This window comes from Trachypithecus francoisi, unplaced genomic scaffold (assembly GCF_009764315.1).
Source record: "Trachypithecus francoisi isolate TF-2019V2 unplaced genomic scaffold, Tfra_2.0 Lachesis_group10, whole genome shotgun sequence".
In the NCBI taxonomy this organism is placed as follows: Eukaryota; Metazoa; Chordata; class Mammalia; order Primates; family Cercopithecidae; genus Trachypithecus; species Trachypithecus francoisi.
The window spans coordinates 33,725,878-33,738,948 of NW_022681455.1; the positions used below are offsets into that span (position 1 = coordinate 33,725,878).

General features: G+C 52.9%; 1 protein-coding gene and 1 long non-coding RNA gene across 3 annotated transcripts in view; one reads left to right on the forward strand and one right to left on the reverse strand.

Annotated features, from left to right (window-relative positions):
• LOC117087063 overlaps positions 1-11,673 on the forward strand; it is a 13,564-nt gene extending 1,891 nt beyond the window's left edge. The window contains exons 2-3 of the long non-coding RNA XR_004438659.1: positions 10,224-10,663; positions 11,364-11,673. This is a non-coding gene — a long non-coding RNA (uncharacterized LOC117087063). The remainder of the gene's footprint in view (positions 1-10,223; positions 10,664-11,363) is intronic.
• MLN (motilin) lies at positions 3,699-13,054 on the reverse strand. 2 transcript variants are annotated; one of them, XM_033216825.1, is made up of 5 exons: positions 12,876-13,054; positions 9,804-9,927; positions 7,894-8,010; positions 4,533-4,635; positions 3,699-3,862 (listed from the first exon to the last, which is right to left on the reverse strand). In XM_033216825.1, the coding sequence occupies exons 2-5, from the start codon at positions 9,918-9,920 to the stop codon at positions 3,852-3,854; spliced, it is 348 nt and encodes a 115-aa protein (XP_033072716.1). In that variant the 5' UTR covers positions 9,921-9,927; positions 12,876-13,054; the 3' UTR covers positions 3,699-3,851. The 2 variants fall into 2 exon arrangements, with proteins under 2 accessions (XP_033072716.1, XP_033072717.1); XM_033216826.1 differs by having other exon boundaries at positions 3,700-3,859.
• Between the last annotated feature and the right edge of the window lie 17 nt (positions 13,055-13,071).

Genomic DNA, 13,071 nt, shown 5'->3' on the forward strand with positions numbered 1-13,071 from the left:
GCACGCAATGTGGGCTTTGTCAGCTTCCTTGTGTTTGAGGACACTGCTGCTGTTCCACACACCTAGGGTCAAGTGGCCCACAGCCCCTCCCCCAGAACTCTGTTGTCTTCCCTCTGGTATAGAACCCACTGTGCTTGGAGTTGTGGCCTTTGGCCACCCATGGTCAGCCCTTCTACCTCCATGGTGGCTTCTGGCTATCGATGGCCTTGTCTTGCAGGATCCTACAGGCAGGGCTTTGGGTGTGCACCAAGGGACACCCAGTGACCACTTAACAGCAAATTTGCTGATCAATGCTCCCCTTCCCCACCTCCTCTGAGACGGAACTTCACAAGTTAGTCAGGCGTTCCTCCCAGTTTTTGGGCCTTTCCTTTTCATCCTGGACTCCCAGCTCCAGTCACGTTCCTGCCCAGATTTATAGCCCTTCTTTGGTTTAGTGAAGTTGGCGTGTTCCTTTTTGCTTTCCTCCACACAACCATCCACACGCTCCCCTCCGCTTGGAAGGGCTCAACCTCCTCTCTTCTTTGCCACTGCTGCCCCTTTGGGAGCTGCCCACGAAGCCCACCAGGGCTTCTGGGAGCCAGCCTTTTTGTGCCTTCAGCCTGGCTCTCCTGCTGGGCCTGTCCACGGCAGGAAGGCATATTGTAAAGAAAAGGGCAATGTTGCAAAGTCAGAGGCTGCTCTGCATGCCCTCCTTTCTCATCACTGCTGTGTTTTTTTTTTAAGGTGAGCAACAGCTCAGGCTGTGGTCTGTCTTCCTGATGTATTAAAGGCAGAAGAGGAAAAACAAGCTCCAATATCTAAATCTACTTAATAACCACATCCACACATTTGGCAGAGGTGAAGGGCTGCTCGGAGCATGCTCTGGATTCCCGGGGGGCTGCCACACTCCCTTCCGTCCCGCTGACCTCTCTCTGTCTTGGCAGAGCCTTATAATAATCACAGCCATAAATCTTTTAGTGGGTTCCATTCTCCTCCTCCTCCTGCAAAAAGCCCTGCACACAGTTATCAGGTACTCAAAGATACTCAGGGACCACGGACTCGTCCTTGATCCCCCTCATGGAGGGCCTCAGCTATTCAGGGCTTCCCCACCTACACCATAGGTGGCATTACAGTGGGGGCAGGGCACCGGGAGATTGTGGTTGAAATGTGGGGCCATTTGGGGCTCAGATTTTGACTGGAATGACCCCAGGAACACCCAGCTTCCCGCTGCTCCATCTCAGTGCCTTATGGAAGAGGAGGGCACTCTTTTTTTCTCTCTCTAGGTCTGAGGATACATCAGCTCAGGGGGAAAATGGAGTCACAGAGAAATGCCAGAATGGTATTTCATAATCTGTTGAAAATTAAACAAATCCTTCACTCTTTTGACTGCTCTCACACGTTGATATCCATGAGTAAGAGTTCCTTCAAAGGCATGGAATATATTACCCAATGTCAATAACAAATTGTGTATGAAGAAAAATGTAATGCTTTGAGAATATTTTCTTTTGGGCTTTGTTCATGATTAGATTACACTAAATTACAGCGTACAGATATCAGACAATTACTCTTTGCTTTTAACTATTCAATTTCATGGCAAATCCACATAGCTCAGTAATGCTAAGATCACACTGATGCGGTTACCAAGAAAATACCTCATCATCTCCATTTTGTGAAGCTAGGTTCAAGTTGCACTGTAATGACCTGTGGTCCTGTTGAGTGTAAAGTACATTCCAGATGAACACAGGGTAATCCGTACCTCTCTGTAATTGCCAGATATCTGGAGAGATTCTTGCAGATGTTGCTGGATAAGCCTGGGTGAGGTGTGAAGAGGAATGGTGTCTTTGCTCTCCTGCTTACTCCGGCTACCCTCCCTATCTCTGATCCTGGTTGGTCTCTGGTCCCACTCATTCTATTGCTTTAACCAGGAGCATGTCTCTTTTTCTTCTGTTTTGTGAAAGCATGGTCATTTTCTCTTCACTCAGCTCACAGAATCCTCCCCAACCTCCTCCCAATTTTAATTTCTTCCAAAGCTGTGGATGTCCCATAAGCAATCAAGTTGGCTGTCCTCTAAACTAGAGGAGCTTGTTAGTGAAAAAAGAATTATTTGAGCCGATTGTGAGAAATTGAACAGTGGCAGGAGGGGGAAAACGAGAGAAGAAAGGAGCCGACACATCTAAACAAGTGGCCAGGGCACTGTGCATACAGATGTAGGTGGTAGTTGGGTCCCTGTTGCAGCTCATTACCGAGAAGCACATCCGAGGCCGCGGGGTGAGGGTTGGGGCTGTCGGGCGGCAGCCCTGAGCTTTGAACAGGGCTTTTCTGCAGAACGCACCTTCTCCCTTCCCCAGTGCTGTGGTTGCTGGACCAATTCCCACCTAAACAGTGCAGACCGCCTGGGCAGAGTCTCCTGGGGACCCCATGTCCCTCCGTGGTGGGTGTCTATTTCAACTAGAGGCTCTTCAACACCCAGATCTCAGGGAAAATGCCCTAGCCAGTGCTGGGGCCCCACCCCAGAAATGGGCACCCCCTGCTGGTGATGGGGGAAGGCGGTCTCGCTACAGGGGCAGATTCCAGCAGAGGATGAGGGAAGGACACAAAATGCGTTTTCCATGGGGAAAGGGACCACCGTGAGCATCTCGTTTCTCTGCTTCTTGGAGTGTGTTACAGAAAATGGGGTGAACTGGCTTGGTGGAGCTCGGAAGGGCAGGGAGGAGTCTTGGATCCAGATCTTCCCAGCAGCAGGCTTTATAGATTTCTGTGTCTCCCCCGCCGCCCCCCGCATGCCCTTCTGCCGCAGCCCTCTCTCTCTATTACCGGGCGTCTTGGCAGCATTTCCCAGGAACCTGCAGCTGCTCTGGGGTTGATCGGTATAATTGCTGGAAATGCGTGTGAATGTGCAGCGTGGCAGGGGTGGGAGCCCATGGGAGGTTTGAGTGTTTCTCAGGAGAATTCGGAGTACCTCCAACAAGGGTCCCTTGTTCAGCGTTGGAGTTCTTGTTCTGGTAACTACTTTCTGTGGCTAAGCCTGGGTGGAAATGCAGAAAGGACACTGTGTCTAATTGCTGGTAACCTATGGATGGAGGGAGCTGCAGTTCCGATGTGGCCCCAGTTTATAAATAAATGAACATTCATTAATGTAAAATTAAATTAGAATGAAATTTCCCATCCAGTTTTGTTTAGAAGGCAAAAATAAATGGGTTGGCTGTGTAATTCTGCTGCGGATGCTGGGGCTGATAGTCACAAGGTGATAACAGTAATTTGCTCTTTGCTTGTGCCTCCATCCCAGATCTCAAGGCAGATATTACCACCTTGGTTTTGCACAGGCTCATTGAGGTTAAAGGGCTGGTTGGAAGTTACTTGGCAAGGGGTTGAGTGCAGAGGCCCTAAAATTCTCTGGCCCATTAGACCTCCAGCATGTCAGTAAACTAAAAATGGACCGAGACCCGGGAGACCTGAATTCCAGTCCTCACTCTGTCACTGGCTCGGTGTGTGGGCAAAAGAGTGATGAGTTTCCTCACCTATAATGGAAGGGCCAGTGAGTGGTACTCTTTTAGTTGTTTGGATCTGAGTTAATATTTGAACTTAGAACTCACAAAAGGCACACAATGTTAATGTAAGCATTATTTATGGCCAACTTTCTCTGAGCTTTACTTTTCCCGCCTTTTTCTTGCGACCTGAGTTTGCCCTTTGGGAATTAAAATATTAAATAAGAGTCATTTCTGTGTATTTCATGCTTTATTTGCTGGAGGGGGATTTGCTTTGGAAAGGGTGTTTTCCTTCCAAGCCCAGCTGGCAGGCTGTGCAAATTCCCAGGGCCTCACTTGGGCGGTAGAGTCCTCCCAAATCTGTCCACCTTCTCCCCAGCATAGCCGTCACTTGGCTGCTGGAGAAAAGCAGAGGTTTGCACTCAGTACCATCAGCAGGTCTGCTTATGAAACTGCCCTCTAAAACCTGCCTGCAGGTCGGAGGGAGGAGGGGGCACCAGGGCAGGCTGGGCGGGAAGGTGGGATGTTTTGCAAGGAGCCTGGAAGCTGTCTATAGCCTGGGGCAAGTCATTTAACCTCCCAGTTTCTCCATCACTAACAGCACTTTCTCGAGTCTCTTCTCTCCTCCTGGGGACTATGAGAAGTAATTAGTGGCTGTTTGTCAGAGGAGATGTAGCTTTGCTCAAGTAACTCGGGCAGACCTTGAACTGGGCAAGGCCAAACGGGGCTCAGGACTTTAATTTGCAGAATGAATGGGGAAGGGAAAGTGCATCAAGGTTTCCTTCGGAGCAACTACCCCGTGATGATGTTGTGGGAGGGAATTAAAATATCTGGAGCAGGAGAGTGGGGTGGGTTGCTGGGAACCCAGTCTGAGACCCGCCTCCCTGGAGAACTGGGGCTCTGCAGCCACCAGCAGGTATCACAGCATAGCCCAGGGAGAAGACAGCTCCACATTCTCGAGTGCAAAGCCGCCAAACAAATTGCCACCCTGAAACCCTGCCTCTGGAGTATTAACGCCAGGGTGGGCGGAGGCTGGCCAAGCTGCAGAGACGCCCGCCCTCCCCGTACCGTGCTGGGGAAGCATCTCACTCAGCAGCCCTTCCAGAGCGGCCCGGTACTTTTCCAGCTGTCTGGAGTTCATCCTCATTCCAATTTCCAGAGGAGCAGTCAGCTGTGAAATAAGGCAGCGTTAATAACAAGGGAGAGGTGTGGAGAGGGCCCGTAACCCCTGGGTGCACTACAGGTGGCAGGAGGGACCCACGGGAGCCACATCACCCTGCAGACCCCACTTAGAGCCTCTAGGGATGGCTGGGAATTCTGCCACCTTCCCCTAATTCTAACCAGAGGGCTGGATCCTGAAGGTCTCTGAGTCCTGCTGAGAGGATCAACACACCTTCCCTAATGGTGATGCTGGGACAGGAGGGGTGGGGTCAGCAGGAACCCCAGCAGGCTTTTCTCACGAGGAGGGAATTCACTCCCCCCTCAACAATAATAGCCAACATTGTGGAGCCTTACCCTTATTCTACGCTTTACACTTATTCTAAGTGCTCTATGTATATTAACCTCTCAATAGCTCTGTGGGGTAGGGACGGTTAACGCTCCCATTTTGCAAATGAGGAAACTGAGGACAATGAGATTGAGTAACTTGCTCAAGGCCACACAGGTGGTAAGGAGCAGAGGACGAAGATGTTACATCCAAGGGGCCTGGCTCCAGGGTCTGTGCCCATGACCACCAGGCTACCTTTCCTCTTGTGTGGAGGCTCTCCACCAAAGCGGTAATTGCAACCTCGAGGCAGAGCCTAGGGCACTGATTGATCTCCCTGTCGCCCCCGCCACCCCCCCCCCCCCCCCCCCCCCCCGCCAGAGCTTCCTGGATCAATACTCTTGCTGCACAAACTACCAGCAGACTGGAAGACTCCTGGCCTCTGCCTCCCACTGGGCTCCCTGAGTTCTAGGAATGGGCCTCCTAGACCCTTGGGGGCTCAGGGTGCCTGAAGGGTGTCTGAAGGGCCCCAGTCCAGTCCTGCCTGTGCCATTCCCGGCTGTGGTTATGCCTCTCCTTCTAGACCCTCTAGCAGGGTCCTTACTTGAACACGAGGAGGCTGGACTGGGCAATCCCAAAGGGCCCTCCCAGCTCTGTATGTCGTGGTTCTAGGAGATGGAAAGAGGTGAGAGGGGCCCCACCCAAGCCTTCCCAAGAAGGCTTCATAGACATACCATGTCCCTGGGCAACCTTGGAGTTAGTGCCTCAAACTCCGACTCAGGTGCATTTAGGAGGTGATTCTGAGTGTGTTCCTGCTCGCCAGCTGCTGGATTCCCTCCCAGCTCCCTCCTCAGAAGCCCAAGGAGTTCGGAGTGGATGTAGGGGGAAAGGAGCCCCACCTTGCTGAGTGCTGAGTGCGGCGACAGCACCCAGGTTGTTCTCTGGGCCCAACAGCACCGGGAAGGATCACTGGCCTGTGTCCAGTGGGAGGTGGGAGTCCAGCTGTGTTCTGCCCTGACTCCTGTGTGACCGTGACAAGGCCCCTGCCCTCTCTGGATGTCAGTCTTCTCGCCCCTCGGGCCCCTTTGTGTGGAAGTGACCCACACTCAGGCCTGGGTCTCTCCTTCTCCATCCATACCTGTCCCCTCAAATGGCTCACCCACACCTAGCTTGAAATTCCTTCTAACCACGGATGACTCCTACATGTGTGCCTCCAGCCCTCACGTCTCTCCTGAACTCCAAACTTGTATGTCCACCTGCCCGGGCAATGTCTCTGCCTGGATGCCCAAGAGCATCTCATGGTTTTCAGGCCCAGTCTGACTTCCTGATCTTCCTCCTGCCATCCTGCAGCCAACCACAAACTACTCTCTCTGTGAGTGGCAAATCCCTCTTTAGTTGTTTTGGCCCAAACCCTTGAAGTCAATTTTCACTTTTTCTTAACATCCTATATCCATTCTTTCAGCAAATCCTGTGGGCTTCTACCTCCAAAATATTTAAAACATCCAACCTCCTTGCCCTGCCTCCACCAAGACCGCCTGAGGCTGAAGTCTCCTCTCTCTTTTTCTCTGTGTCTCATACTATAGCAGCCTCCTCAGCGGCTCCCTAACTCTGCCTTTGTCCAGTCCCTTCAGTCTGTTCTCAGCAGCTGGAGAGACCCCTTTAAAATGTAAATCAGATCCCGTCCCTCCTCTGCTCAAAACCCCCAAGGGCTCCACTTCAGCAGAGTGAATGGAGAGTCCAGTGGCCTGTGAACTCCACAGTCTGTGCCTGCCCCTCCACCAGTCTCTCTGGCCTCCTCACTCTTCCTGAATGCACCAGGCCCTCTCCTGCCTCAGGAACTTTGCACTGGTTGTCCCTTCTGCCTGGTAGGCTCTTCCCCCAGAAATCCTTGTGGTTCATGCCTTGCTCTCTTCTGGTCTGTGTGCCCCTACCGTCTCCTAGGACGCCTGCTGTTGCCCACTGAGATCCATAACCCACCACGGCTCCTTGTGGCTCTGTTTCCCTCCATAGCACATGTCATTTCCTGCCACACTGCTGAGTTTGCTTCCTGTCTTTACCTTGTTTGTGGTCTGTTTCAGTCGTCCTAGGATCTTGTTTCTTCTTCCCTATGGAGTGTGAGTTCCACAAGGGCGGAGATTTTGTCTGTTCGCCACCCTGTCCCCAGTGCCTGGAACAGTGCCTCAGACCTAGGAGGGGCTCATTTATTGATCACCCAAATAAACGAGTCTGTGAAATAAAAGAGCTCACGGGACAAGCTCAAGTTTCTCCCCAGCCCCAACAGTCGCCCTGGGTGTTGAGGCCTGTGGCTGGCTCCTGGGTTTCTGTCTGGGAGGGGAGGAATTGGCACCCTCGCCACCTCTCTCCGGAAGACTGCAGCACCTGCTGCCTGGCCTCCTGCCTCCACTCATGCTGCCCCAGCTCTAAGAGGGCTCCAGTGACTTCCCTGCTTTGAATCCCCAGTGGCGCTGCATGCAGGCCCTGCCTGGGCTGGCCATGCTGCCCTCTCGCCTACTCGGCTGGCGCCTGCCACAAGGGCCTGGCGCCCACCAGTGCTCCTCAGTCTTTGTGCTCACTGTTCCTTCTCCCAGGAGGTCCTTGCTCCAGCTCTTTGCACAGGTGGCTCCTTCCCTTCATTCAGGTTTCAAGTCAAATGTCACCTCCTCCAAGAGGCCTTCCTTGACCCATCTCAGGGACAAAGCAGTCCCCCAAACCCCACTCAGTCACTCTCCTACTTCCTTATCTGGTGCCCGAAATGGTTGATTTATCTCATTGTTGGAGTCCGTCTCTCCCTACGAGGATGGAGCTCATTGCCTAGATGTCTTGCTCACTGCTGTATCCTAGGACACTCTGAGGCTCGGCATGGTTCGTGGGCCCTGCCTCCAGGCCAGGCAGGGGAATGCATGCCCTGCTCTGAGTTTCTCTCCCTTGTCCCGGTTGTCTGCTCACCTTGATCATTTCATTTCCTTCTTCCTCGATGGACTCCGCAGGGTCTGCAGGACCTTCCTCCCCAGACCTCTGCCATACACTCAGGGATTTCTTTTGCCCTTTACTCCGTTCCTTTTCCTAAGGGCAGAGCAGAAAATTGCACAAAACTGCCCTCCCTCAACCCACCATGATGGCCCCTCGCCTGTCTCCATCTGCCCAGGATGCTACCTGCCCCCAGCTCCCTACAGACTGAAAGAACCCTCCCCGCAGGAGCCTTCTGCACGAGGAATCTCCGATACTAACTAGTGGCTCATGGATGGCCCTTGAGATTGCCCACCAAGAGATCAGCTTGAAGAGGAATCCATTCCTTTGTAGTTAAAACATTGCACCCAGATTGTTACTGTTAATTAACTTAAAAAGCTGAAAATAATGGCTGCCCTTCAAGCATATTAAGTGTGAAAATGTGTCTTTTTAAGCAGAGAGCCTATTAAAAAAATAGCAAGTCAGCCTAGCCTGGGAGGGCGCCATGGGGTGGCCCAGGAACTCAGAGTCCCTGGGAGGTGATTTATAAGAGACAAGACAGGAGATAAATTATGGAGGAGGGAGTTTGTAGCTTCTTCATAAAAATCCCGGTGCCTGGCAATTATGAGGAGAAAAGCCATGGAGAGATTAATGCAGTGTCTTTTGCTGGCCATTTTGCTAGTTTATGTTCCACTGGGTTTGACTATTCCTGTCCAGCCGCCAGTCTTGCCCGGCATGCTGCCGGCCAGGTCCCCGAGCACTGAGATCCTCATTCCTTTGCTTTCTCTAGTGACACTCTCGGGACTCCGCTGTTGGCCTGCCCTGAGACGTGGTGATTCTAGAACAAACGGTCATCCTGTGGGGAGCGTGCCAGCGTGGAAGACAGTGTGTTGGGGTCTGCTGTAGTACCTACCCAGTTCCCATGTCTGCTTGAAGAAGGGGATCTGGATTCGGCCTTGCCCCTCAAAAGAGCGCTGTTCACTGGGAATGTGGATCCCTACACACCTCCCCGCATAGAGTGGGCAGTTGCAGACAGGCTGTGCCCCACAGCCTCGAGACCTCCCTGGGCACTAACTCATGTATTCATCCCTATTGGAGTCTCAGTTTCAGACAGGGTGGAACATGGAAGTCCCTTTCTTCATCTCCTGGGATTAAAGAGAACCAAACATCTGCATAGACACTCAGCATCCCCTGAAGTCTAAAGTAAAAGGCAGCCAGGAGGCAGAGCCAGCAGTTCCATTTTCCTTAGGCTCCACTGCCTGAGTTCCACGAGGCCTGCCTGGTTGTCTTCTGGGCCCTAAAGAGGAGGTTTTGGCCACTGCTACATGGACCACAGCCTTGTTTCCCGCCTCTGGGTGCTGGCTCCCATTGGTCCCTTGCTCCTGATCTCTCAAGGCCCCCAGCTGAGTTCCACCTTTTCCCTGCAGGCTTCCAAGCACGCTGCAGCCCTTGGTGATTCTCCCTCCTCTGAACCTGAGCACCACTGATGGGGCAATTCATCATGCCCTGCCTGTGACGTCTCTCTTTTGTCTGCGACTGTTAGTTAATTTTTCATATGTTCGTGTCTTGGCACCCCAGCCTGCTCCCTGGAGATGGGGAGGTGCTGAGATTCTTTTGCATGCTCGGGCCCGTCGCCCAGGGTGGCCTCTTATACTGCAGAGCAGCTCAGTAAATATTTATTGGCTTGTTAATTAAAAATTTCCTCCAAAGGATAAGCAGGGGTGGGAAAGATGTTGCTCATATGAGCCACTGACATGTCTGAGTGATGCCAGTGAAGGCGCAAAGGTGGCCAGAGAGGCGGCTGGGACTGGGGGTTATCTTGGGTCCTGGTCCTTCACACTTTCCTTGGTATCGCTGGCATAGGTCATAGTGACCTCAGCCTTGCTAGCAAGGCAGCAGGAGGTTCTTACCTGCATCCTCTGGAGTTCGCCGTAGGTGAAGATGGGGACGAAGGCTTCCGTCTGGGAGGCCAGCATGGCAGCTGCATGCACCACCAGCAGAACAGCCACAGCCTTACGGGATACCATCTTGGAGCTGGACAACGACAAGGAGCTCTTGTCACCAAGTTTGGGGTATAGTGGCAGACTGTTGTGTCCGAGGCAGGGGCCCTCAGTTCTGGCCCATGCCCCAGCTCTCGCTGTGTGATCTTCAGCCAGAGCTCAGCCTCTCTGGATTTGGGCCTGGCATCAGAGCTTTAGCAGATGAGCTCTGAGCACCTTTCTGCTCCAGAGCTGTGGCAGCTGGCCAAGCTCCTGGGAAAGGCCGTCGAGCCCCCTGCCACACACCAGGGAGGAATCATTTCACTTGTCTGTTCTTCTCTTTTGTTACAGGTGAGGTCTTCTGGGGTTGGCTGGGCTCATAAGGCAGGAGGACCTCATCTTTCAGAGAAGGAATGCCTAGATTATCAACAGACCTGTGCCCCAAGACCCCGGGAAACCTCCCTGCCCCAGTGCCTATTAGAATGACAAAAGGGGTGGACCTAAGCCCAGATGACCAGGGCTCTGCCTGGAAGTGCCAGGCCAGGACCCTGGGTCTGTAGAACCTCTGCCATTGCAAAGGATGAGCCAGATGGAAAAATTCAGCATGGAGCTGTATCCCTGAGCCAAGAGGGCACCCCCTCCCCTGTTGGGGGAGCGATGGCTTGGGAACAAGCCCCCTGCCCCATGCTCCAGTGCATCTAGCTGCCTTTGGCCACCATCCTGAAACAGCAGGGAGCGGGCTTCCTCTTTCTTCACACCCTGGAACCCAGTGATTGCTGACCAGGAAGCAGGTATGTGTAGAATAGCTGGCAGGACATTGGGCTGTGGTGGGCTTTTGGAGCTCCAGTCCTGGCAGGAAGCAGTTAGGCATGGTGACTGCAGGGGTGCAGAGCCTTAAGAAAGCGTCCACTGGGCAGACTTTGGGCAGGGACAGGGTGGTCCTGGGGTGGGGGTGGGATGGTCTAGCTGAATGCCAGCCATGGTTGACTCATTCAAAGGCAGCAGGAGCTGGAACCTTGGCCTTTTGAGGCCCAGTGCTTTTCCCAATACCCCATTCCACGTTGCCTCTGCCCATAGCAGGTGGAAGAAGGCACAGGGGGCAGGCCTGTTGAATGCATCTTGGGCACCACTGTTCCTGTGCTGGGTGGACTACTGAGTGCAGGGAGGGGAGGCCGAGACAGCAGTAGGGGTAGGGGTGGAGGTAGTTACAAGGTTTCAGATAAAGCGCTCCTCCAGTCCTTAGGCAGCCTGGATTCTGTCAGCAGGAGAGGGTCTGCCCTGGAAAGGCCTCGGGGCTCCTCTGCAGGTCTCAACCTGGCTCCTCCTTTGAACAGAACTTTCCAAGGCTGCAGGCTTGCATCCTGCCTCTCAGCCAAGACCTGTCTCCTCAGTCATCTGAAGCCACCCTGCCAAGCCAGACGCTCCCTCTGCCTTCTTATTGTTCCAGCTCTTTCTTCTTCCCCCTTCCTATTTTCCCTCCATTTTGTTCAGACTCCATGAACAAGAACAAGAGAGCTCAGACAGCGAAAGCCGCCCCATCCCAGCTGTATGCAAATTCCCAGCAGGCTGAAAGGACCACCTGCCCACTCAAGACCACCTCCCAGGAAGCCGAGGCCCTGTGCAGAGCCTCAGAGGAGCTTGAGCTGAACGGAGACTGGGTTGAGGTGGGTGGGACCCATCACTGTTGCTCCCTTCTCATTCCTGTGCTTTCCCTGAAGAGTCTCTGGGGCCTGCTTTTCCCCCAAGCAGAGATGGATGTGTCACATTTATGGTGTCCCATTTCCTTCTCAGAGAAGCTATAGATCCTGTTTCATTCTGGTGTATTTAATGCACTCCATAGGAATCAATAAAAACTTTAAATAAAAAAAGGCAAAATCCAATTGCTGCTCATTTTCTTGATCCAACTGACAATCGGCATGTCACCTAAGTTCATGTGTTCTGGCGAGCTGGAAGTGGGAGAGGGAGCTTTTCATTGTACAGTGAGGCACTAACTTTCCTTTCCAATCATCAGAGATGGGGGGCTTCAGCCTTCAAGTGCCCAGCTCTGCATGACGGAGGTGACCGTCTGCCCTCCCCTGCAGCACTCCTGGCCGGGCCAGCCTTGCCTCCCCATGTGCTCTCCCCTGGGGTCAACTTTTTCTTTTCTTTTCTTTTCTTTTTTCTCTTTTCTTTTCTTTTCTTTCTTTCTTTCTTTCTTTCTTTCCCTTCTTTCTTTCCTTTTCTTTCTTTCTTTCTTTCCCTCCCTTCCTTCCTTCCTTCCTTCCTTCCTTCCTTCCTTCTTTCTTTCTTTCTTCTTTCTTCTTTCTTTCTTTCTTTCTTTCTTTCTTTACTTCTTTACTTCTTTCTTTCTTTCTTTTTCTTTTTTTTTTTTTTGAGATGGAGTCTCTCTCTGTCACCTAGGCTGGAGTGCAGTGGTGCCATCTCAGCTCACTGCAACCTCCACCTCCCGGGTTCAAGCAATTCTTCTGCCTCAGCCTCCTGAGTAGCTGGGACTACAGGCGCCTGCCACCATGCCCAGCTAATTTTTGTATTTTTAGTAGAGACGGGGTGTCACCATATTGGCCTGGCTGGTCTCAAACTCCTGACCTCGTGATCTGCCCACCTCGGCCTCCCAAAATGCTGGGATTACAGGCATGAGTCACCACAGGGCCAGCTTTTCCTTACCTTTCCAGAGCAAAGCCACTATGCCAAGAGGAGCCCTGCATCCATGATGAGCTCTGGCTTGGGTTCCCGGCCCACCGTGGATGTGCCAGACCCACCCACAACAGACTCTGCTTTGCCAGGAGGTGCGCCCACCTGCTTCCCTCCAACCTCTGTGCCTCAGCCCTGCCTCTGCTCACTAATGCCTTGGGAATCAGCTTGGGCACTCAGTGTGAAGCCCAGCTGGGCACTGGACGTAGGTGGCAGAGGGCCCTGGACCAGGCTGGCTCTGGCTTGCACCACCGTTCTGCTTTAGGGCTCATGCCGACCACTCCCCACCCACTTTCTCCGAGGGCTACTTACAGCGTGCGTGTGGTCTGAGTGGGTCTGGAGGAATCTCTCTGCTTGTCTTCTGGTGTCCCACTGATCTGATGGGTTCTTATATACCTCCCAACCCTGGGAGCTGCCCTTGGAGCCCATTAACCTTTGACCACAGCTTTGGGGGCCCTCGGTGGGGGAGCCTGGATTCTTGAAACTCGTGGAAACCCTGGGCAGGGCT

What these genes read in the sequence shown, in the direction of transcription:
- MLN (XM_033216825.1), bottom strand. Translation starts at nt 9,920, where the DNA reads ATGGTATCCCGTAAGGCTGTGGCTGTTCTGCTGGTGGTGCATGCAGCT. An exon ending in GCGAACTCCAGAGGATGCAG is followed by an intron (nt 8,011 to 9,803) that starts GTAAGAACCTCC and finishes CTCTGCCCTTAG; the next exon opens with GAAAAGGAACGGAGTAAAGG. An exon ending in AAGGAAATGAAATGATCAAG is followed by an intron (nt 4,636 to 7,893) that starts GTGAGCAGACAA and finishes CTTATTTCACAG; the next exon opens with CTGACTGCTCCTCTGGAAAT.